General features: G+C 60.0%; 2 protein-coding genes and 1 non-coding gene across 4 annotated transcripts; 1 reads left to right on the forward strand and 2 right to left on the reverse strand.

The window, feature by feature from the left end:
- Positions 1 to 326: 326 nt before the first annotated feature.
- Positions 327 to 7061, forward strand: NAT9 (N-acetyltransferase 9). 2 transcript variants are annotated; one of them, XM_015458973.3, is made up of 8 exons: positions 327 to 357; positions 949 to 1034; positions 1935 to 2044; positions 2417 to 2527; positions 2618 to 2734; positions 3313 to 3372; positions 3523 to 3617; positions 3735 to 7061. In XM_015458973.3, exons 2-8 carry the CDS (start codon positions 958 to 960, stop codon positions 3867 to 3869), a joined length of 705 nt encoding a protein of 234 aa, XP_015314459.1. In that variant the 5' UTR covers positions 327 to 357; positions 949 to 957; the 3' UTR covers positions 3870 to 7061. The 2 variants fall into 2 exon arrangements, with proteins under 2 accessions (XP_015314459.1, NP_001421967.1); NM_001435038.1 differs by lacking the exon at positions 2417 to 2527 and having other exon boundaries at positions 2591 to 2734; positions 3735 to 5731.
- Positions 6797 to 23959, reverse strand: NHERF1 (NHERF family PDZ scaffold protein 1). Its single transcript, NM_001077852.2, is given in 6 exon segments — positions 6797 to 7652; positions 7860 to 7949; positions 9064 to 9104; positions 11659 to 11812; positions 12964 to 13125; positions 23262 to 23959. Coding segments are annotated over 6 exon segments (1107 nt in total). The 5' UTR covers positions 23727 to 23959; the 3' UTR covers positions 6797 to 7457.
- Positions 12547 to 12653, reverse strand: LOC112442875 (U6 spliceosomal RNA). Its single transcript, XR_003031160.1, has one exon. It is a non-coding gene; the product is annotated as a U6 spliceosomal RNA (small nuclear RNA).
- Positions 23960 to 24412: the final 453 nt, after the last annotated feature.

The raw sequence follows: 24412 nt of genomic DNA on the forward strand, positions 1-24412 counted from the left end.
CCCGCAGCGCGCATGCGCCCGCGCCGGGAGCCCACCTTTTCCGCGCGCGCCGCGGGCGGGGCGCACGGCGCGGATTGGGCGCCTCGCGGGGGCGGGGCTGCGCGCACGCCTCCGCGGCCACCGTCTGCGGGGCGGAAGTAGGCGGGGCTTACGGGGCTGCGCGCGCCTCGGTGGCCGTCGTCTACAAAGCGGAAGTGAGCGGGGCGCACGGCGAGGATTGGGCTCCTGGCGGGGGCGGGGCTGCGCGCTCCTCGGCGGCCGCCTTCTGCGGGGCGGAAATGGGCGGGGCGCGCGCCTACGCGCGTGAGCGAGGGCGGCCGTCGGCCAGGGGGAGGAAGCTGGGGCCGGGTGCGAGAGGTGGGCGCCTCTCCCGGCCGAAGCGCGGCTGTGGATTTAGCCGTCCCGGGGACCCCAGTGGCCGTGGGGTTCGAGAAGCGTAGCCTGTGGCCCCTCACGAAGCGCAGGCGATCGAGGCCTTCAGCCCGCCTCCCTCGAAAGTGGCCCGGGATGGGGCCCGGATGGCTCGCTAGAGCCCCGGGGTCGTTCGCTGGGAAAAGGGGTTGGAAACAGGTTTAAGACGCGGCAGAAAATTAACCGTATGGGGCGGCGTCTTAGGACTGGGACAAGTGATGGGAGTTTCGGTGATAAATCTTGGTGCTTGGGTGTGAGGCCTTCTGGGTGATGGGATGGAAGGGACAGCCCATGCTTGAAGGTTCCTTGAGACGCGAGTCCAGGATTGTTTAATTATTTTTTACCAGCCCGGTTCCTCTCCTTGCAAGGAGTTTAAAGGCCGTGTTCTCTGAAGGGTCTGGAAAGGAAGAAGGGTGGCGGCTCTCTCTTCTGACATCTTATCCCCAGGAGGCGTTTAGCGAATTGAGAGCCCAGGCTCCCACACTAAGTGGGAGGAAACTCAGGTGCTGAAATCTTTGCCCTCCCCGCTGGCTGCAGGCTGCTACCATGAGGCTGAATCAGAACACCTTGCTGCTGGGGAAGAAGGTGGTGCTGGTCCCCTACACCTCAGAGCATGTGCCCAGGTAACCACTTACCGGACATGGGCTGCAAGCCAGCTCTCCAAGGTGCGGCGAGGAGGGTCAGCCTGTCTTAGCCCAAATCTCAGAGGCTGTTTTTCTCTGAGGAGGAGAAACATTGGTGCGAGAAGTCATTGCAGATAGGAAAAAGTGAAAACTGAAGCAGAGTGCAGTGACCTCCCTGGAGGAAGTCACCGGTCCCCCTATTTCTCCCTTTCACCCCACCCCTCAGCTAGCTTCCTTTTGACCTTTCAACAGGGAATTCCTTTCTGTAAACTACATGTGCGTAAGGAAGAAAAGGTAGTGTCTTCTCTCCTGGTTGTAAAAGAGTACCACACCCCTGGTGCCTGTAAATAGGCTCAGTTCTTGGAGACTGAATGCTAACCTATTGTAAAACTGAGCCGCCGGGCTGTTGTGAGATCTGTTGTTCGGGACAGCCAGGAATGAGTCTCAGGGTGGGGCTCTTGTGGAGGCAGTTGGCGAATGTCTGGAAGAGGGGGCTGCTGGTGCTGTGGGCATGTATTCCCTGCTTGTAGTTTTCCTTTGGTGGGGTTTCTGGTGCTCCGCCTTTGTGATAATCTGTCCAGCCTTCTTTGCTGAGTTTGGCTTGCCATTACATCTCCTCAGGAATTTGAGGAATGTTTAGCTTCCGACTGCTTCCCCGCACTGACCCCTGAGACAGGAGAGGAGGCTGGACAGATAGGACTGGCTCCTGCTGTCTCTGGCTACTGGGCCTGCGGCCTTCTGCCATAGGAGCCATTATAACCCTTTCTTGGGTCTTATCTGGCCCTCTGTTAGCCCTAGGGGTTTGCCTCTCAAGCATCCGTTTCTTCATCTCATAAAACATCAAGACTTAGGCTTCTGAATGGGTCCTGCTTGCTGAAGGCTGCCCCTCTGCCCCTGTAGGTACCACGAGTGGATGAAATCAGAGGAGCTGCAGCGTTTGACGGCCTCGGAGCCGCTGACCCTGGAGCAGGAGTACGCAATGCAGCGCAGCTGGCGGGAAGATGCAGACAGTGAGCAGCGGAGGAGGCCTGGGCTGGGCTGGTTGTGGGAGGGCTGATTCCAGAGGCCGTCCTGGGTTCCCTCCCTTTCCCATTCCCCTCTGGGCCCCCAGAAAGGTTGCCAAAAAAAGCACTTTGTGGAAAGCTGGGGAGGTGCCTGAAACCCTGAGACTGTGACACTCCCTGAAGCCAGACCCTGAGGGTGGGGGCTGATGCTTCTGCTCTCTTCCCCACTCACTGCACCGGGCCTGGAGGGATTTAGAGAAAGGAAAGCTTGTGGGGCTCTGGCTGTAAATCAGGCCGCACCCCCTTGCACCCCTTGCTGCAAGCCCAGTGCGGTCTTTGTGTCGCATACACCTCTGAGAATGCAGTCGCTGTTTGCAGAAGGCCACCGTTTCCTGCAGGAGGCCACTTTCATGCTTTGTAATCAGCGAGAAGAAGCGCCAGCTCCCCTTTTCTGCCAGACTCAGAGACAGGGCTGGTTCTCTGGCTCAGGTAGGAAGACTGGCCTCTGCCCTCCTATGGGGAGAAGGTGACGACCCCGTCCCCCCTCCTCAGAGTGTACCTTCATTGTGCTGGATGCAGAGAAGTGGCTGGCCCAGTCGGGCACCAGCGAAGAGAGCTGCATGGCGGGAGATGTGAACCTCTTCCTCACGGATCTCGGGGACCCCTCCTTGGGGGAGATTGAGGTCATGATTGCAGGTTCGTTCCACCTGGCCCTGCCTTCCTTCCCCTCTGGTCCTCAGATCCGCTGAACCTAAAGCTGCCGAAAGAGCTCAGTGCAAGGCCCTGGCCTTGGTGAGCCCAGCACCTGGCCTGGCAGACCACCACTTGGCACCCTGTTAGCCACGCGGCTCACCCTCGGTGGTTCCTTTTATTCCCGTCTCACGTGTGGGTGTGAACTTAATCTTTGGTTTTAGGATCTGCAGGCTGCAGTCTGCCCCATCTTTGGGGTGGACTGGGGACCCCCCAAAATTAGTGCTCTTCCCTGGAGCATCTTCCTGTGCTGTGTGAGGAGCCCCCCGTTTCTGTGTCCATCGTGGTCCTCAGCATCTTTTTAAAGGGCTGTGCGCACGTGCTCGTGCAGGCAGCACACTGAGCTGAAGGGGTCAGTTTTGGGGTCAGGTTGCTGAGTGTTGTTAATCTGTGAGACCTTGGGCGAGTCGTTTAACTTCTCTGGGCCTCTGTCTCTTCATCTGCAGAATGGTACCTGTATTTGCAAGCTTCCTAGGGTGGTGAGCTAGGCATGCAAGGTCAGTGACTCTTGTCATTCCTCCTAGAGCCCAGCTGCAGGGGCCAGGGCCTGGGCACGGAGGCCGTCCTCATGATGATGCTTTATGGTGAGGACGCCGGGCAGGCGGTCCCAGGGGAAGGAGAGGGGTGGGGGTGAACCTTCAGGCCCAGGGGTGGGGGCAGGTGGGGTGGAGAGTCCTTGGAGGAGGGGCGGGGGGATTCATGGTGCAGCTTACCCTCTCTGATCCCTTCCGAAGGAGTGACTAGGCTAGGTCTGACGAAGTTTGAGGCTAAAATTGGGCAAGGAAATGAACCGAGCATCCGGATGTTCCGAAAGCTTCACTTTGAGCAGGTGAGGCTGGTGCTGGTGAGAGGGTGAGGCTTGGGTCTGGGCGGGGGGCCCAGTGGTGCTCGGACCTGGGTCTGTAACTTAGCCGGCCCGGCCCTGCTCTGTCCCTGGCGCACGTAGGTGGCTGTGAGCAGTGTCTTCCAGGAGGTGACGCTCAGACTGATGATGAGTGAGCTGGAGCGGCAGTGGCTTCTAGAGCAGACCAGCCACGTACAAGAGAAGCCCTACAGAGACGGGGCGTCAGAGCCCTGCTGACAGTCGCTGCGTGGACAGGCCTCCCCGTGCGGATGGGTGTGGAAGCCCGGAGCCCTGCTGACAGCTGCCGCGTGGACAGGCCTCCCCGGGCAGATGGGCGTGGAACCTGGAGCCCTGCTGACAGCCGCCGCGTGGACAGACCGCCCCGTGCAGATGGGCGTGGAAGCCTGTAGCCCTGCTGACGGCTCTGTGTGGACAGGCCTCCCTGTGCAGATGGGCGTGGAAGCCTGGAGCCCTGCTGACAGCTGCTGTGTGGACAGGCCTCTCTGTGCAGATGGGCGTGGAAGCCTGGAGCCCTGCTGACAGCTGCTGTGTGGACAGGCCTCTCTGTGCAGATGGGCGTGGAAGCCTGTAGCCCTGCTGACGGCTCTGTGTGGACAGGCCTCCCTGTGCAGATGGGCGTGGAAGCCTGGAGCCCTGCTGACAGCTGCTGTGTGGACAGGCCTCTCTGTGCAGATGGGCGTGGAAGCCTGGAGCCCTGCTGATAGCCACCGCGTGGACAGGCCTCCCCGTGCGGATGGGCGTGGAAGCCCGGAGCCCTGCCACAGGTGAACAGATGGAGCCTGGGGTGTGGGGTGCGCTGGCCCACTCCAGGCTGGGAATCTCCTTGTGGGGCCCTTCAGACTCTGGGCTGGACTCGGCCTTGACGTGCCTCTGGCTGGCCGCTGTGGCTGGGCTACTCCAGGGTCAGCCTGTCCTGCCAAACCTGGACTCAGACTGAAGTGGACGGCCTGAGTCCACAGGCGGAGGAGGCAGGTAGAGGCGGCACTGGGGACCAGAGCGGCCTATGACCCGCCAGGGCCTCCCTTTTCCCCGGAGGGGCCGCCCAGGCTCCGGCCGGGAGTATAGCACACTACATGCAGCTGGCCCTGTTCCTCACTGGGCCGACGGTGCGGGGAGCTAGGTGCTCAGTTGTCCTGCAGAAGCAGGAGGGTGTGACCCCGGGAGGTTTGGAAAGGAAGGAGGGAAAGTGGTGGGTGTTCTGGTCTTTGAAGCCAGTTTTGAGGGCAGGGTAAGTTAGTTCTGGACGCAGCTCCATGTGGCTGGAGCACCCTCCGCCCCCGATGAAGCTCGGGCCTCCTGCTCAGCTGTGTGGGCTGTGGGAGGAAGCGGAGGCCCCCAGCCCGTGGCCTCCTGAAGGCACCTCGCTCTCCCAGCCTCATGCCAAGGCCACGAGGGGGCGCCCGCGGCACAGACCTGAGATGGCCAGGCTGCGTGGCAACCAGCGAGCGCTTAACTGGCAGCTGGGCACCTCAGAGCCAGCGGGACAGCCTTTGACGTCTGTCTCTCATCACGCCCTGTCGTAACCCGGTGGCATGCTTTCAAAACACAATTGGAAAAAAGACCTTTGAGGGCACCTAGGGTATTTTCGTGGAGAAGGAAATGGCAACCCACTCCAGTAATCTTGCCTGGGAAATCCCATGGACAGAGGAACCTGGTGGGCAAAGAGTCAGACACTGAGGGAGGGGCAGGCGCTTGTTAGAGGCCCCAGAGCTTTTGATGGCAGAGCCAGCACTGTGGCTGAGGACTCCTGGCTCCCAGGCCTCTCTCACCAGATAGGAGCGTGGAAAACTAGTCTAAAATACGCCTGAGGGCTTTCCTGGTGGCTCAGTGGTAAAGAATCACCCCCCTGCCAAAGCAGGGGACGTGAGTTCCACCCCTGGTCTGGGAAGGCCACACGTGGCAGAGCAGCTGAGCCCATGCATCACAGCCACTGGGCCAGGGCTCTCGAGCCGGGAGCCGCAGAACTGAGGTCTGTGGGCACCAGATCCCATGCTCCGCAACAAGAGGAGCCACAGCTAGAGAAAAGCCCACGCAGCATGAAGACCGTGCACAACCGTAAATAAAATCATTAAAAAACATGCCTGAATCTAACACACAAACTGCTTGCTGAGGTCCCAGGTCCCTCAGTGACAGTTGCCTCTGAGCCACCTGTTCCTTCCACCTGTGCCAGCTTAATCAGAGTCAGAAGTCCTTAGGGCATCCCCACCCAGCAGGTGAGGTAGGGAGGGCCCCTCCCCAGCCTGGTAGGGCACAGGATGGGGGCAAGGGTGAGTGGGGTCAGGCCAGGCCCAGGCTGACTGCTGCAGGTGGTGCTGTGGTAAGGGTTTGGGAAGGTTTTTTACCAGTGGTGGAATTCTAACCTTAACAGCTCTAGTGATGATCAGATAGTGACCTTCCCTGCTTGTTCTCCTCAGTCCCAGGAGCCTGGCTTGAGTGGCCTCCGGGTGGGGTGGAGGACAGCCCAGGGCCCGCTTCCCTTCCTCCGGCCTGCCCATGAACTGGGCCCTGCAGGCCATGCTGACAGCTGTCCAGGATGCCCTCGGGTCAGCAGCATAGAGACCCGGACCTCCCGTGGAGGAGCAGGGCCTTTTACCCTTGCAAAGTCCCCTCCACCCCACCTGCCACAAGCATGTTCCAGGGCCCAGCGGGCCAGGTCTGTCCTCCCCATCCCCACAGTCAGGTCCATGGTCAGGTAAGATAAGAGTATCTGGGGGGGCAGGGACACCAGCTTGGGTCATGCCTTGGAATCTGTGCCTCTCTGGCTGCGGGCAGAAAGATTACAGCCGAACCATCTGGCTCCATGGTGGATTCGCCCTTTGAACACTCCTGGGATCCGAGGTGGCTCTTAGAGCCCTCCCTCTGCGCACATGGGCTCTAAGCTCCCTGTTTCCTCGTTTCTTTGATGCCCATCCGTGTAGGGCAGCCTCGGTGAGCCAAGCACACGGGAGCCCCGGCGGGTCCTCCCACAGGACCCACGCATGGCGTAGCCACCCAGTGGCTACAGGCTCGAGGCCCTCTGGTTAAAGCCACCCCACTTCTGGCTCCGGGCTTGAGGTCCCAGGGAGCCCTGGACAATCCTCTCAGCCAGAGGCCACTCTGGGGACACATGGAAAGAGCTGCAAAGGAACACACAGAGGCCAAGGTGGTTTGGAGAAACTAGTTGAATTTCGGGTAAGAATTTCCTTACAATTGTGTCTGGCTCAGGGTTGGGCAGGGGGTGGCCAAACCCTCCCCATGTTGCCCAGGTCTCTGGGGTGTGGGAGCAGAAAAAAAAAAGTTGAAGGAAGGGTAAGGCCACTGCTACGTCCCGGATGCAACAACCTGGGAAATCATGTTAATCAAGAACCAAAAGTCCTAAACTCTGTAGCACTGCACTTAAAAAATTAAAAATAAGATGCCCAAGTCACAGCTCTGAGGATGGTGGCCCCAGCCCACTCCGGGATGTTGCTCTTCCTTGGTGGATCCCAGACCTGGTCATCACTTGGGGTCAGGAGGGAAGGTGACCTCTTGCCCAGTCTCAGGATCTTGGCTTGATGGAGGTCCCAGTGATGTCCCAGGAGGGTGGCAGGGGGACTGCGGGTGGGCTGAAGCACCCAACAAGGAAGGGCACAGAGTCTACTTTTTGACTGGGGCAGGACAGAAAAACAGTCACCTTGTCGGAGGTAAGGGAAGAACATAGTTCTCTAGAAAGATGAGATTTGCCGAGAGAGGAGATGCTGGTGCTGATTTGTGTGTTGATCTGGGGTAAGGGGGAGAGGGAGTTGGCTGGGTGTGGGGCTGGGCTTTGCTGGTGCGGGGTGCGGCTCAGAGGTTGCTGAAGAGTTCGTTCTTCTTGCTCCAGTCCATCTGCGGGGCCCGTTTGCTGACGCGCTTCTGGTGAGCCCTCTCTTTGGCCACGGCCAGGGAGATGCTGAAGTCCAGCACGGGGTCGGAGGAGGAGGAGGAGGTAGACGAGGGTGCCGTGGAGTCCTGTTTCTTGGGGCTGTCTTGGGAATTCAGCTGCAAAGAGGAGCAAGAGAGCGGGCCTCAGTGCCTTGGCGAGGTGCTCCCTTGAGGCCGTGCGCTGGGAAGCCAGGTCACGAGAACAGAACGTGGCTCAGTGTGTGACCTCCACGGCAGGCTGGTGTGCCAGGAGTGAGCGAGGCCTGGGAATTGACTTGCTGTCACCCAGTGCCACCCCCCGCCTGCCCAGCCGGCTGGCCTTACCTCCTCACTGGTGTCACTGGAGGCGGTTCTTGCCAGGGGTGGCATGGGGCTCTCGGAGGCCGTCTCGGCCAGGGCTTCAGGACTGTTCTCCTGGTGCAGAGAGGAGAGGAGGCATGTGGGTGGGCAGTCCTGAGCTATGAAGGGCATTCCCGAGGAAGATGGGGCCTCAGTTTGAGCCCTGCCATCCACCCCAGAGCCCCGCTGCCTGAGCCTGCCAGGGACCCGCGAGAATTTACATTTTCACATTCTTACAAGGATCAGAGGGCAGCCGGGTTCCACCATCCAGGGCAGCGGGACCATCCCTCGTGGGATTAGCTGGATGGCTCAGCCCGCCCCCGTCCTCCCAGGCAGCCTCTGGGGTTGACTCCTCCTTGGCACAGTGACCACGGAGGGGCCTCCTGGGGTGTGGGGCGCCGGGAGACTCTGCTTGGTGTGGGGAACACCCGTGATGCCCCCTGAGTCTCCTGCAGCCCATCTGACTTGTTTACTTGGACTTGACCCCTGATTCTTGAAATCTTAACCCCCAAGCAGCCAAAAAGGGCTTCGAGGGAATAAGGTGGGGGAGGGTGAGACCCACAGAGGAAGTGACTGAAGGCTCAGGTGATTCAGGGCCTTCTTGCTGCACAACCCCCCAACCCCGGCAGGAGACCCTAGGGAAAGGAAACCTTGGAGCAGACTCCGAGGAGCCCTCGCGCCCTGTGGTCTGACCCCGAGGGGGCTGTCCCAGAGCCCAGGCCTCGGGCTGCAGCTGGGCACTCCGCTTCTGCCCGGGTTCCTGTGGCCCCAGCTGGCACAGGGCCGCACCATCTCTCCCCCAGTCCCCACTGCCTCCTCTTCCCTTCGGCCCGGGTAGGAGGGGCTTTGTTCTCCCAACCCAGACTGGAAGTAGCAGGGCCTGGGCAGCCCGCGGGCAGACACTGCCGCTCTGTTCTTGGGGGGAAGAATGGCCTCCTGTGTGGTGGGGAGCTGGAGGCGGGGCCTGTCACCCAGGATGGTGGCTGCGGAGGGCCTGGCCAGGCGGCCCGTCCCCTCTGCCTCGGCCCCAGGCTGGGGCCCTTACACGGCCTGGGGCTCGGGAGGGATCTGCCAGGAGACATGAAGTTTCCACCTGAACCAGACCATGTCCTCCTCCTCACCACACCCCCTCCCCTGCCTCCCGCAGCCCCAGGACTGAGCCCGAGAAGCATCAAGGCTCTGCTTTTACCTTCTCGATCTCCCCATTGGTAATGGGCTCAGGCAAGGGACCTGGATGGGGAAGAGAAGAGCGCAGGTGAGTCCGAAGCTGTGGATGGAGCAGGAAGCGGAGGCAGGGGCCGTGGGTTTGGGTAGACCACTTGACCTTGTTCCCCAAGGTCAGCGTTTAAGTCTCTTGACTGCCACCCACTACAGTACACTGGACATTTCGACAACCCAGCAGCCGCAGACTATGTAGCATTTAACAAAACAACTTGCCTTTACTACATCACAAGGCTCTTTGATATTTCCTATTCAGTCTGATTAAAAAGACAAGGGAGGGACACGTACACACTGCTATATTTAAAGTGGACAGCCAACAAGAACTTACTGTATAGCGCAGGGAACTCTGCTCAATGTTAAGTGGCAGCCTGGATGAGAGGGGAGTTTGGGAGAGAATGGATACATGTATATGTACGGCTGAGTCCCTAAGCTGTTCACCTGAAACTGTCATAACATTGTTAATCGGCTATATTCCAATACAAAATGAAAAGTTAAAAAAAAGAAAAAAGGTGCCTACTTAATTAATCCCAAGAACCACTGATGAGTAAGGAGCTGTTTGAAAAAAGCACTGTTGTAGACGGGGTTGAAATTCCAGGCAGCTGCCTCCCAACCACCCAGGAAGCTGGTTAGAAATACAGATCCCTGGGCTTTGACACCAGGGTGTTTATCTAAGTGGGTCTGGGACAGGCCTAGGAATCAGTATTTTTCGAATGCTTCCTAGGTGATGGTTGTGTCAACATAACTGGGACCACGCCCTGGTTATGACCATCACCTGCATCAGCTGCGAAAGAACCCCAGCTCCTCCTGGCCCGTGTGGGGATGGAGGGGGGCCCAGGGCTCAGGGCAGAGTCCTGGGCGTGCCGTCCCCCAGCCAGGGGGGAGCCTGGTGGTGGCAGGTGGGGTCAGAGGGCGGGGACACGGCCTGGGGTCACCCTCCCAGGCCTCACTCAGGGTAGACGCCCCACCTGGCCGCAAAGGGGCTGCTCCATCTCAGGTCAGCCTGGGTGGGTTTCTTCTGAACTCTTAGCTTAAGGTCAAGGTACGTCTTTCTCCTTGCCCTGGACCGGGGCAGGCACACCTCTCATCCAGCCCTCCCACAGTGGCTGGGCAGGGGACTGCGGGACACAGGGACCCTGACTCACCCTCCACTGCACCCCGCTCACCCTTGAGCTGTGGGCTGCCCAGCTGTGGGCAGGGGGCAGCAGCTGGGGACGTGCAGAGTTACATCCACTTGGGAGGGGACACCTGGGCAGGGGACCCGCCCCCAAGCCTCCCTCTGCAGGTCCTCTGATCAGAGGCTGCAGTCATGGAGGTTCCCAGGGCCCTTCCTGCCCAGCCAGGGGGAAGAGAGAGGGTTGATGACTTGGGAGTTGGGGGAAAAGGATGCTGGCGGGGCAGGGGAAGGTATAGGAGCAGCCAAGGGGAGTCCAGATTTCAGCTGTGTCTTCCCACACCGGGGCCTCCCTGGTGGCTCAGTGGTAGAGAATCCGCCTGCCAATTCAGGAGACCTGGCTTCCATCCCTGGGTCAGGAAGATCCCCTGAAGGGCATGGTGACCCACTCCAGTATTCTGGCCTAGGAGAACTCCACAGACAGACGAGCCTGGTGGGCCACAGACCACGGGACTGCAGAGAGCCAGGCGGGACTGAGCCACCAGCCCTTTGCCTTTCCCATGCCTCGCTGCCAAGAGCAAGGCTGGGGGCTTCGCAGGGCCTCAGCTCTCCCCCTAATGAGGGTGGGGATTATCGGACCTACCTGCTTTCCATGAACTTGGGAGACAAGGGCACAGTGGTCCCCACCTCCCATGACCGGAGTCTGCTAGTGACCTCCAGGATACCCCCAGGACCCACTGGGCCCCTCCAAGCTGGCGATCTGAATTTGTGGCAAGACCTCTGTGTGGACCCCTGTGCTCCACATCTGACCCTCAAGGAAGCCCCACCCACTGCACAGTCCAAAGAAGTTCCACCCAGCGCCGCCCCCCCCTCCCCCCGGGAGCTATCTTCATCTTCCCAGGGAGAAGGTCCAGACCAGGCAGCACAGCGCGGCTCAGCTCCTCCTTGTCCTGGCTCGGGCCAGGACGGGGGAGGTGCCAGGCTTGGCAGGGTGATGGAGGGGAGGGGGAGGGCAGGGGCCCAGGGACCCACCGCTCTCTGGAGCCAGCAAGCCTGGGTTTCCAAGACAACCTGAGAGAAGGGAAGGGGAGGCACTGGGCCCCTGTCACTGGACTCTGATCTGACCAAGCCAAGGCTGGAAGCCGCCCCAGAGTTAACTGTTTCCTTGCATCGGCCCTGCCCTGAGCGCTTACCGCGGGTAGAGTTGGGTGGGCGGGGTCCCCTCCCTCTGCGGAATCAGTAGCGCATTCCATCTCACCATCCCTTGTGTGGGTCCCCACCCCCCACCCCCCAGCCATACTCCATCCGCAGAAACCCACTGCCTACGCCGGCTTTCTCTCCCTTACCCTCTCCCCCAACCCACACTGCCTGCCTCCCCTCACGTGGGACCCAATAAAGTCCAGAGCACATTCCTGACCTGGGGGGGGCCTCAGGCTGCCAAGCCCAGCTCACCTTGCAGGTGCTCCTGCGAAGGGATCACTTTGCATTTCTTGAAGAACTCGTCCGTCTCCCTGTCCACCACCAGCAGCTTGGCCTCGTCCCCGCCAGCCTTGATGGCGGACACCACCTCCCCGTGCGGCTTGCCCTCCACGCAGACCCCGTTCACCTGTGGGTGGGGGCAGAGGTTACCCGCATAGGTCTCAGCTCTGGGCGGGGGGCAGGTGAAGGCTGAGCTGGTTGGCAATCGGGGAACACACAATGCCCACCCCAGCCCCCTACCCCCGCCTGTAGAGCCCTGAAGCAGGCCGAGTGGTCCTCCCACTTGACGGTCGGATGGGGAGGCAGGACACGTGGGAAAAGCCAAAGAAAATACCCGGCCGAGGCTGAACAAACACAGCTGTGAAGGACGGTTTGGGAAGGGTCTGGGAGGCCTGGGTTGGGCCCCAGCGTTTCTAGGTACTTCCCTGCCTGGGCCTTGGTTTGCTTGCCTGTAAACTGAGACGTCTTGGGAGAGCTGATCTTCCAGCTCTGAGGCTCTAAGGCTGAGATTCTGGGCCCTGCCCCAGGCCCTGGGTTCACGTTTCCTCTTCTGACCGGCAGAGCGCAAGGGTGCAAGAGCGTGCCTGCCAGCCTCACTCGGGGGACGGATTTCATGGCCCCCAGCCCCGCCCCGTCCCCGTGCTGGCATGGAGGCCTCAGAGAGCGGGCAACTGGCCATGGCCCAGGCAGCTCCCTGGACGGATGCGGGATCCGTGGGCCGCTGAGCGTGTCTGCTCGGCGAAGAAGAGCCCACAGGAGGTGCAAGCAGGAAAGAAGTCAATTCACCTCTCTATCTGTCCATCCATCCATTCACCCATCTTTCCTTCCTTCTTATTTTTTTTTTTTTTTTTTAAGTTGGAAAAAAATATGGAACGCTTCACGAATTTGCGTGTCATCCTTGCGCAGGGGCCATGCTAATCTTCTCTGTATCGTTCCAATTTTAGTATATGTGCTGCCGAAGCGAGCATTCCTTCCTTCTTTAAAAATCTTTTTCTTGGCCACACCTCGCAGCTCGTGAGATCTTAGTTCCCTGACCAAGGACCCAGGAGTGGAAGTGTGGCATCCTAACCACTGGAACACCAGGGAATCCCCCATCTTTCCTTCCTTCCCTCTTGCCCACTCACCCACAATTCTCCCTTTCCCTCCTGCCCTTTCTCTAGCATCTATGGGCTGTCCAGGCCTCACGGGCTAACCAAGGAGCAGGTGGTATGTTGGCTGCCGTGGAGGAGGCTGTTAGGAAGGAGGAGCCTGGGAAGGGGGCAGGAAGCCTCACATTACCTCCACGATGCGGTCTTGGGCCCGGAGCCCCGAGGCCTCGGCAGGAGAGTCTGGGTCCACGGCCCGGATGAACTGGCCTGGCTTGGACTTGTCGCTGTGCAGGTTGAAGCCGTAACCATTGGGGCCCTTCTTCATGGCGCAGAGCCGAGGCCGAAGCTCGCGCTGTGGAGAGAAAGGAGGGGCCGTGGTCCTTCCACACCGGCCTGGGGTGCCGCCCTCCCCGCTCTGTGCCTGACCCCATCCCCTCTGACCGAGGGAGGCTCCTCAGATCCTCCAGCAGCCAGAGAGAATGCTGGCCAGGGACCCTGCCCTGCTACAACCTGCCTGGGTGCCCCTGGGCACAGAGCTGCCCCTGAGTCCATGCCACTGTTCCCTCTTTCGGCAAGTGAGGGGTGGGAGCAGACTAGCTCAGGTCTCTGCCTTTCTGACATTCTAAGGTTAATCATGTTATTTTTTTGGCCACACCAAGAGGCACGTGAAATCTGAGTTACCCAACCAGGGATGGAACATATGCCCCCTGCATGAGACGTGTCAAGTCAACCACTGGAGCGCTAGGGAAGTCCCTTTGTCATGGTGTTTTGATGGCTACCTCATCCCTCCCAGATAATGGCTTGGTCTGCTTCTCCCCTGGTAGCATCCCCGCCAGCCTGAGTACCCGGGACAGTGACTGGGGACCCCCTGCCCTTTTGTACCCTCCTCTCTGCAGGGGGAAGCAAGGGCAGGTGGTTACTCAAAGCTGGTTTACATATTTACAGTAAAGCCTTCCCTCGCCTACATGGACTCCCGGCTTGTCCCCACCAAGCCAAACAGCCCACCTAAAGGGAGCTGGGAGCCAGATGACCACGGGGCTGAGGGAGGTACAGCCAGGGGTCCCGGACGTCCCACCAGCAGAAGCAAGGCCGAGGACAAAGATAGTGACAGACCCCAAAGAGCCTGCTGGATCCCAGGGAGCCTGAATGGGGAGGGGGCGGTGGAGAGCAGGGCTGGACTGTGGGGAGCCCCGTGCGGCTGTGACCTGGGGAGGACCTGCCGAGAGCCCACAGACAGGCTGTGCACAAACGCTGAGACCCTCAGCTCCCACCATCCTCGGCCCAGCTTAAGCACCTGCGGCCCAAGGGCACGTTTACATGGTGGAGGGAGCTGAGGCAGCCTGAGCTCGGAGCCCACAGACGGAATGGGTTCTCTCTCCCCCAGCCCCCAGGCCTGCCAGTTTGGGATTATCACCCGGATGCCAGGCAAAGAGCAAAAGCCAAAGTCAGGGCCCTGGCCCAGCTTCCAGCTTCCCGGCTCGGTGACCCGGAGCAAGTCATTTCCTTCTTAGAGCCTTGGGTTCCTTGTTTATAGACCGTTCTTTGTGCCACCTGCCTCCCAGGGGTGCTAGGAGGTCCAGTTAACATACGTGGGAGCCCCTGTGCACGTGGGGACGCCCTGTCGTTGCTAATACGGACAGTCACAGGAAGCGGAGAGGTGAGATTCCGAGGGTGGGGTGCTGGTTGCTCTGAAACCTCACTGCCCAGCTGGGAGAGAAGGCAAGGGAGGGGCAGGGCGGGGAGGACCCACAGGCCTCCTGCCCCAACCTGCCGGGCCCAGGGGCAGCTGCCACCTGCGGTGGACTCAGTCCCCACCCCTCAGCTCCCCGGAGGATGGGGGAGTGTGGGGTGGGGAGGGTGACTCTGCTTTCCTTCAGAGGCCTGGGCGGGCCTTTCAGCTTCAGGATGTTGATTGGGGGTGTAGAGAGGCCCAGACCGGAAGGAGGGCGAGGTGACAGTTAGGCTTGGCTTTACCCGATCTGGGCATCCCAGACAGGGGCAAAGGCACTTACGTGAGCATGAAAAAGGGGAGGGGGGCCCACTCCCCAGGGACTCCCCATGCCCACCCCCTGCTGGTTGCCACCCCCCCATCTAGTTCCGGGAGTAAGTGAGGCTCTTCTCCCCTCAAGCTAAGCCCTCCCCCAGGCCTGGGGGGAGCAGGAACAGGTCCGACCAGTTGCCACCACGGGGAGGCTCGGCTTTCTGTGGGCAGCACTCCTCTGTCACCCTGAGAAAGCGGGGAGGGTGAATCACGGGAAGCCAGAGGGTGGCCTGCTGTCTCCTGCCCCTCCCGCCGCCCCTGACTCCAAAGAGCCTCTCTCCCATGGGTTAGGACCCTAACCCTAACCCCCATCCTGGATATGGTAAAAGTGAGACCCCAGACGTGAAGCCCATAGCCCGAGTGCCACGGCAGAGGAACCAGGACTCCACCCTGGGCTCTGACTTGGAAACCCGTGTGCCCTGCCACCATCCACAGCAGGACCCAAAGCCTAGACCAGGAGGAGGCCCACTTGGGCAAGAGCTGCAAACTCAGGCTGCAGCCTCTGCTGCGAGGGGCGGGGAGATGATGAAACCACAGGCTTCCTTCCGGGGAGGGCGGCTCAGCTGGGAGCAGGCAGGCCCGGTGGCTTCCCTTACTGATCCGGAGCACCTGGCACCCTGGGGACCCTTGCCTGGGGACCCGTCCTTTGCACCTCACGCCCCTCTGCCAGGCCATAAGGATCTCAGGAAGTGGTAGATCCCCCTCCAGGGGCCCAGGAAACCCCAGGCATTTTCTGAGGCACTCAGGCTACTATAGAACCCCACCCAGCTCCTACCTTCCCAACCTGCCCCCCCCAGACTGGGCAGGGGGGGGTCCCCTTCCTTCTCGTGTCTCTCTCCACCCCTCCTCCAGCTGCCTCCAGAACTGTCATTGCCAGCTGCTGAGTCAGTCATCAAAGGAACCTAGCCCGGCCTGGCGGAGGCTGGTGCTGTCTGGAGTCCTGGGGCAGCTCCCTGAGGCCCCGCACTGAGAAGATGCGGAGAACTCAGGCGCTGGCCAGAGTTTGGCCACCGCTGCTCTGGGCCTGGGCCCCTGGAGCTGGGGCAAGGGGATACCTGAGCCCTCCAGGATATCCTGGGCCTGGTATGGGGCCCCCAGGAGCTCACAAGTGGCCTTGAGCTGTGGTTGCAGCTCCAGAGGGGTCTGCACTGGAGGTGGGGTGACTTCGAGGGGAATATGGCCACAGAGTGTTCAGAGACTCAGGTGGGTGACAATGGCAGCTTGGAAGTAAAAAATCAGGATCTGCTCAGTGAGGAGGCTGGCAGAGAAGTTAGAAGAGGGTCCGTGAGGCAGTGGTGACTGAGGGGCTGTGCAAATGGGCTGGGGCGGCTGGGGCTGGACGAATCTCTCACTCCCGGGACAATACCAGAAGCGATTTCTGGAAAAGACCCCTCCAGGAACGCTGCCTCCAGATTCTTCTCCTGCGGGCTTCTCCCACTCTCCAGGTCTCAGGAGGTCCCAAACCCTGCACAGGCCTGGTGGCTGCTCCTCCACCACCTCCTCACCACTCCCAGGGAGCCCAGCCCCACCCCTGAGTGGCCGCCCAGTCACCTCCAACCACACGGCCCAGGGAGCGGGCGTCGGGCACGGAATTCAATAGGCACCATCAGCAGCCACCTGGGAGGCTGGGGAAAGTCGATACCTAATCCTGGTGACCGTCTCTGGGGAGCGAGCAGGCCAGGGCCGCTCCCTGCTCCTCCCCGGCGAGGGGAGGCTGGGGGCCAACGCCCCACTGGGCCATCCCCTCCCTGGCCAATGCCATGGTGATGAGCCTTATAGAAAACATCCCACAGGCTTGCCGGCTCTGGGTCCCAAAAGGTGGGGCTGGAGGAGCAGAAGACCACCAGGGTGGCCAGGAGAATGGACAGAGGTGACTGGTCACTGCCCCTCCCCCAGCCCAGGCTTTATGCAAATAAGATAAGAATGGTACCTCCTGCCCCCAGCCAGGGAATCAGCCTCAGCAAGGGGGGATTGGTCGGGGTTCGGGGGGGGGGGGGGGGGGGCGGGGCGCGGGGGGAGTGGGTGGTAGAGACAGGGAGACCCGGTCCTTCTGGTGGGGGGAGGGGTGGGGATACTGGGGGGAAGGGGCCAGGGCTGCTCTGGAGACAGGTCTGCGTCTGGCGCCAGCTCTTCAAGGAAACCAGGGTGGAGGAGGCGGCTCTGCCTGGGGGGTGTGTGTGACCGGGCAGCGTGCGGGCACTGTCTTTTAGGGCAGGCTGCGGAGTGACCGGGAGCTCAGATCGCAGGCCAGGGTCCAGGGCTCTGGGCTGAAAGCATCCTCTCCTCACCCAAAGGGAGGGATGACCAAGGGCTTGGCTGCCACTGAGCCATGACCTCTGACCCCAATGTGCCTTCATGTATTTCACCCTAGAAGACCCCCACCCAGGGTCTGCACACACTGAGGCATCCCGGACAACCTCCCTCTGTGGAAAAAGAAGGGACTCTGGCCCTTGATCCCGCTGCTTCTCAGCAGGAAGGCCTCTTTCTGGAGCCTCGCAGGGTGGGATCCAGATGATAAGGGGCAGGGGGCTGGCTACCGCTCTGACACTGCCCCCCAAGGGCCCTGAGCCAGGTCCTCCCTGGCTCTTCCCTCCTGGTGCTGGCCAGAGACACGCGATGGAGTGTTTGGCTCAGGTCTCCCCAGGGCTGGGCAAGCCTGGGATGGAGCAGGCTGGTACCTGGGCTTCTGCCTGGCTGGACACCGTCCAGGCTGGCCGCCCCATGCCTGCCTGCCCGTCACCCTTCTCATCCCTCTCCCTCCTCCCAGAAGTCACTGGATTTAACTCCCGTGGGCGGTCCCAAGAGGCTCTATAAGGACCTTCTTGGAGATTGTGAAATTGGGACTCTACTGAAATAACAAAGAGCAGCTGGCCTTTAATGAGCACTTGCTACGTGCCAAGCGCCACACTGGGGCTTTTAAGTGTATTTTCTCACTAAGACCCAACTATAACTCTTCGAGGAAGGTATTACCACCCTCACTTCACAGTGGAGGAAAGCTGGGTTCAAATAGACGGCATAAATTGCTCAAGTACACGCAGCTGATGGGAGAAGAGGGTAGACTCTGAGCTCAGATCTAGAGCGGCAAGGTAAAGAATCTTCCTGCCAAGCAGGAGACAAGCCTTCAATCCCTGGAGAAGGGAATGGCCACCCACTCCAGTATTCTTGCCTGGAGAATCCCCTGGACAGAGGAGCCTGGCGGGTACAGTCCACGGGGTTGCAAAGAGCTGGGCACAACTTAACAACTAAAGCAGCTTGTCTCACAGAAACAGAAGCCAGTCATGTTGGTAACTTAGAAGGTTCCAGCAGCCATATTAAAGAGTAAAACAGAAACACAAGTAATCAATTTTAACCTTATTTAACACAACATATCCAAAATATCATCCCAACAGGTAATCTAGTGAAAAGTTAGTAACGGGATATTTTACATCCTTTGGTCTGTACATCCTTTACTGCACATCTCAATTTCGACTAGCACATTCCAAGCGCTAGGAGCCACGTGTGGCCAGTGGCTGCCGAAAGGCCCATTCTACAGACCCCAGAGGTCTCACTCTCAACTATTTCTACGTCCCTACGGCCTTTGCTATTTCATTTGGGCATCACGGCCTTATAACAAGCAGAGAGAGAGGCTGGAGCCTTTGTCCCTGGGAAGTCAGAGCTCTGCCCTCAGTCCCACGGCCGTGAGTGATACTAGAACCCAGATCTAACCCAACAGTCAAGGTAGGCCTACGCGGGTGGGAGGCGGGGGGGTCCTTTGTGCTACAGGGGAGCCCCAGAGCCAGCAAGGGCAGCTCTCAGGCCCTGGAGATGAAGGTACAGACTGGGTCACTCTCATCCAGGCCCATCACATGAGAAGGATGGGTGGGCCATGGAGCCTGCCCCTTCTGGGCCAACACCTTCCATCAGGGCTGACACCTTTCCTGACCATGTCCCCTGGAGACAGAAGCACCTGGGAACCCTGAACCCTTACAGGGAGCTGGTTCCAGCAGCCTGAACTTATGCCTATGTGATGGCCCTGGTGTGGCTCAGAATGTGATGGGCAGAGTCGGAGTGAGAGGGGTTCTCAGACACCGCCCTGCTGCAAGGTGAGGGCTCACTAGCTCAGAAGCCAGGGGCCACCCCCTGAACTGATGGGGCCTCAGCCTCCACAAGCAGACAATAGGGCCAATCTCTGTCTCACAGGGTGGTCGTGGGGATTCACTGAGATAAGTAAGGCGTGTTTAGTACAGAGCAGTGCCAGACACAGATAATAGCTACCATTTATTATTTATCAAGTTACAAATGGAGAAAATAATACCTAATTTGCAGGGTTGTAGTGGGGGGAAAAAAAAAGAACAATGGAATTTGTATCATTATCTTTAGGGCACAGGGCCGGGCAATTAGCAGACTCAGGAGAAATGTGGGTTTCCTTCTCTGCCTTGAGCTCCCATTACCAGAGCTCTGCTTTCTCTAAGAGGCTTGCAGCATCCACATAACCTTGGTGAGGCCCCTTCTTCTCCTAATTCCTAACCCCTCCACTTTCTTGGGGGCTGGTGGATGGGAAGCCTACGAAGGCAGAGAAGAGCCCCCATGGAGACATGACAGGGTTCCTTGAGAAGGAAGCCCCTTTCCTCTCTCCAGGAGAATGTCTCCAGGATTGAACAGGAACCAAAGATAAGGGGGGGCGGGGGGCGGTGATCCCTGGGGAGTGAGAAATCCCAAGTATGCGGTTTAAGAAGAGGAACAGTTTAAGAAGAGGAACCAATGGACACAGGAACCGTCCCACCCTGTCCCTTTCAAATCCAAACACCCTGCAGCTCAAATCCCCCTCTGCCCTCGCTGGCTCCAACTCTGTGTGAGATGAAACCTGGGAAAAGGTTGGAGGCTGCCAGGGAATTGTGCCCACCCCGCACTGTGCCACCCAGGGTGCCTACCCGGTCTCTGCCTCTGGGATCAGCGTCAGGTGTGGCGGGAACCCACCCCCCAGCTGGGCACTTACACTCCCCTTCCTCCCCATCATTTCATCAAATCTTCCCCCACAACCCTGCAGGCTGGGAGCCTCTCTCCCCATTTCACAGAGGAAGAAGCTGAGGCTTGCAGGGAACGATGCCAGCAGGGCTGGCATTCCCAGACTTCTGGCTTTAAAATGGAAGCTGCTAGTAGACAAGAAAAAGCCAATAAGTTCTATCTGGAATTCCGATTTCTGGGTGTGCTCTCTAGGCACAAGCAGGCCCAGGTGGGCTGGGCTGAGATGACCTAGGACAAAGGTCCCCCAAGGCTGTTTAGCACTCATTCATTCATGCAAAAATTATTTATTGAGTCCCTCCCTGCCCTGAGCCTGGACAGCTTGGGGGCGATAAACATAAATAAGCTACAGCTGTTGCCCTTGGGACTCTGAACGAGGTGGGGGGAGAGGTGAACAGATGATTCAGATACTGGGCGTTGGAGGGTGAGAAAAGTGGAAGGACAGGGAGCAGGCAGAGGTGAGGCAAGATGGCTCATGTTGCCTGCGGGGTAGAGGAAAGGCCACCTGGGAGCTGAGTGGTCTTGGGGAGCCGAGGGTTCCCAAGGGTTTGCTGTCACCCCCAGATTAAACAAGAGGAAATGGAAGCTCAGAGAAACTTGGCCCGAGGTGGCTCCGCGAGTGCGAATACCAGGTGCAGAGGCTCAAAGCGCATGGCACTCTGGGAGGGAATCCGGCCTTGGTGTGGCTCCGTGGGCTGGGGGTGTCCGAGAGGGGCAATGCGGGAGGGAGGCGACCAGATTGTGAAGGGCTGATTATTCAACAGTAGTGATCCCAGACTGAGCATCTAGGGATGCCAGGCTTGGCCACAGCTGCCCGTGCCCAACGGGAGGGGCAGATCCAGGCCCGGCTGCCCCCTTGGGTGAGTGTGTAATCATCACTGTGAAATGTTTATTAACCCAGAGCCTGGCCACCAATGTTCACTGAGTGCTTACTTAGTGGAGGCTCTGAGCTACTGGCTTAACAGACATCCTCATGTAACCCACCAACCCCACGAGGCCGCTGCTGTCACTCCTGAATTAAACGAGAGGAAATGGAAGCTCAGAGAAACTTGGCTCAAGGTGGCCCAGTGAGTACAGCTGAGCAGAGGTGCTGCGGCTCCTCCCTCCCTGGGGTGGATGTGGGCTGGGCTGGAAGCACCCCACTCCTTTCTCCGAGACCAGTGCTACGAGCACCCCTTTGCCTTCTGTCCTGAACTGTTGTTGACCCAGGCCGCTCCTCCCAATGAGATGTCACCTGCCACCCTCTCTGCTTGACAACTCCCCACCAAAACCTTTTCCACTTCTGAGAACTAACGGAGATGTCATGACAGCCCCCACAAATAAATTCAGATTCAAAGTAATCAATAACATGCGAACGCTGTATGTATCCCTTATACAGACCCTGCCCCTTGTCTTCTTGGGGAACAATGAACTCTTGTGTCTATTAGCTTTTTTTTTTTTGAAGACAGGGTGAGTCACCTGCATGCCCACCATACCAATTTCACAGGAATTTCCTACCAGAGGGGATTAACACTGCTGAGTGGCTACACAGAGGCTAAGGGAGATCCCAGCTCGTGGCTGGGATTCAAATGCCTGGGCGCACAAGGAGCTCAGTCCAGCACCCACTAGGGGCTCAAGCGTATTATGATTCGTAAAATCCTAGAGAAGGCAGGTGTCACTGGAATCCAGTGCTCCCATTTTATCGATGGCAGAACCAAGGCTCAGAGAAGTTCTGACTTGCTTGTTGACCCAAAATCCCAAGAGGCCTGGTGATGCTGTCCCAGGGAATGGCTGGAGGAACTGGCCGGATGAAGCATACACACGGAGGCAGGGGTCACACCCCCACCTGGGGGAAACCCCATTCTGTGGTCTCCCAGAGAGCGGGAGTCAACCTCTGCTGCTTCTCAGACGGCCTGGCAGGGGAGCGCACATGGAAGGTCAAGCCTCCATCCTGGCCTCCGCGTCCCCCACCCCTAGCAGCAAAACCGGAAGGGCAGTGGGAGGAGCCGAACATGACTGCAACTTGGGGGAGGGGGGGGTGTGGGTTACTTGTGCAAGTGCTAAAGTCCATTAAAAAAAAAACAAACAAAAAAAATGGGAATGCTAAGTAGGTGCCCTTGGCACAAAGTTCAAACTGGATTTGTCTGGGACCAGAGATCGTGAGTTCCAACTCCCTGGGGTCAACCCCCTGCCGGGGTGCTCTGACCCCACCCCCACCCTTGCCAAGGCCAGCTTGGCAGCGGCAGGAAGTGGGCAACCAGTGGCCCTGGCATTCCCAGCACCCAGCTCCGGCTGGACAGGGCTCCTGGTGACCTCACTTCTACCAAACCAGTTGGTCCTCTCAGGCTCCACCTTCAAACTGAAAGGCTAAAGTGTGCCCTTTCTGTGTCACAGGAGGCTCCTACCGGTACCATGGACACCCCTGACAGCAGGTGGAGAGCTGGTGAAGCCGAAGAGGCCCAGGGGAGGCCCCGGCTCTCCTCCCTCCAGTCTCACCTTAAGGCCTCCCCCACTCTCTGGGCAAGGAAGGCTCAGTACAAGTCCTTCCTGCAGCTGATCCAGACTGGGGTTATAAACACCCAGCGTGGGCAGAAAGCAACCAGCCTGCTTGCTGTCCAGGGCCTGGAGTGGGACAGCCGGTGCCAGGCAAGACCACCTGTCCGTGGTGACCTCCTGGCTGCTGTCCCGCCCCCCACCCCCACAGCCAGCCACTTCTTCAAGGTCTTCCCTCCTGCTCCCAGATACGAGCTAGCTTACTCCTCACATTCCTGAGAATCATAAATCCTCCTGGGGGCAGAGCTGCCACCACCCCGGGACCAGACGCCCCTGCACCTCCTCCCTCAGCCCCGCCCCCACACATCTCCGGCAGATGGTGGAGCTTCTTTCTTAGAAGTCACGCTGGACTTCAGGAGGATGAAGTCCACCAGGCTGAAGTTAATGATACACAGGCCAGCGGGCTGTGGGGAAGGGGGGAAAGGGCCCCCTCCCCTCCCCTCTCCTCCCACCGCCGCAGCTCCACACAGAAAGAGGGTGGTTATTCCTCCGGCTTTTCGAAGTCCGGCCGCTTCATTTGCCACCCCCAGGGGCCTGTGGAGGGAGCTGGCCACTCGGAGGAGGCGTGGAATTAGGGGTCCCAAAGGATCGGAGCAGACAGCCACCAACAGAGTGGAGGAAAGGGAGACTGGGCTTCCTTGAGCCGCCCTCCTTCACCCTCACTCCCTAAGGCGCTCAGGGTCCCAGCCCAGCCTGGGGATGGGACGTAGGGGTCGTGGGACGCAGCCTCAAGCCTGTAACTGCCAGTTGGCCCAGTCGGCGGGCGGAAGCAGTCTCGCCTCCGAAGATCGAGTTTCAGAAAGACAAGGCGGGGAGCAGGGCTGGGCATCCGGGGCGCCTGGGTCTCCCCACTACTCTTATCCTTCCCACCCGGTTCCATCCAGCCTCGCCGCGAGGCCCGGGCCCGCACTTACCCGCTCTTGAGGGCTCTGCTCGGCCTCGCGAGGCTCTGGCGCGGCGGCCGGCGGCTCATTTTCGCCGCCAGCCCCTCGCTCCTCGGCGGCGGCGGCCGGCGGTTCGGCCTGCCCGGGCCCTTCCTGGGCACGCAGCATCTCCTCCCGGACCTGGACGCCCAACTTCTGCAGCCGCTCGTCGGTCTCCGGGTCGACCACCAGCAGGCGCACGGAGTTGAGGGCGGCACGGATGCGGTTCACCACCTGCTGGTGGGTCTCCTTCTCTACGTTCTCGCCGTTCACCTCCACTAGCCGGTCTCCGGCCAGCAGTCCTGACTTCTCGGCCGGCGAGCCGGGCTCCACCAGCCGGATGTACTGGCCTACCTTGCCCTTTTCCCCGTGCAGGTGGAAGCCGTAGCCGTTCGGACCCTTCTCCAGGCAGCAGAGCCGGGGCAGTGGTGCCCCGGCCCCCGCGTCCGCGCTCATCTCGCCTGGCAACGGCTCAGTGGCGCTCAGCGGTGTCCGGTCGGGGTCCGGAGACGGGCCGGTCCAGCTCCGCGTCCCACCCTGCGGGCCGGGAGACGAGGGCGAGAGCGGCAGGGCAGCCCAGCGAGGCCGGACGGGCCAACAAGCGAGCAGGTGTCCCGGGAGCCGCGGCGGCGAACAGCGAGGAGCCGAAGCCGGGGATCAAACACCGATCCCCGCCCCGCGCGGCGACTGAGCGTTCCAGAAACCGCCCGGGCCGCATACCCCGGGGGCGGGGCCGCGCGGAGGGTGTGGACCGCCGCAGGCCAATCAGAGGTCTTTCCCGGGAGGCGCTCTGGCCGGGTGAAGGACGCTGGCCAATGGGAACACTCGGGGGCGGGGCCCTGGGCACCGCTCGGCGCCCCGCGGCGGGAGAAGAAAGAGCGCTCAGGAAGTGGAAGTGTTTGTTACTGAGTGGCCGGAGTGCAGGCCCGGGGAGGGGCGCTGGGTGCGGGGCGGGTTCCTGGTACCGGGCTGGGTGGCTCGCAAGATCGGTTCTGATTCCCTCCCACCCCCACACCCGCGCCACCACCATCACCTGCGTCAAGGATTGAGCGCGCCAACCCTCGGGTAAAGGACCTTGAGGCTTTAACAGCCTTCAACCAGTGTGCATCTCCAGTTGGGGGGTGACGGTGGGGGCGACTGTT

This window comes from Bos taurus, chromosome 19, assembly GCF_002263795.3.
Source record: "Bos taurus isolate L1 Dominette 01449 registration number 42190680 breed Hereford chromosome 19, ARS-UCD2.0, whole genome shotgun sequence".
Taxonomy (NCBI): Eukaryota; Metazoa; Chordata; class Mammalia; order Artiodactyla; family Bovidae; genus Bos; species Bos taurus.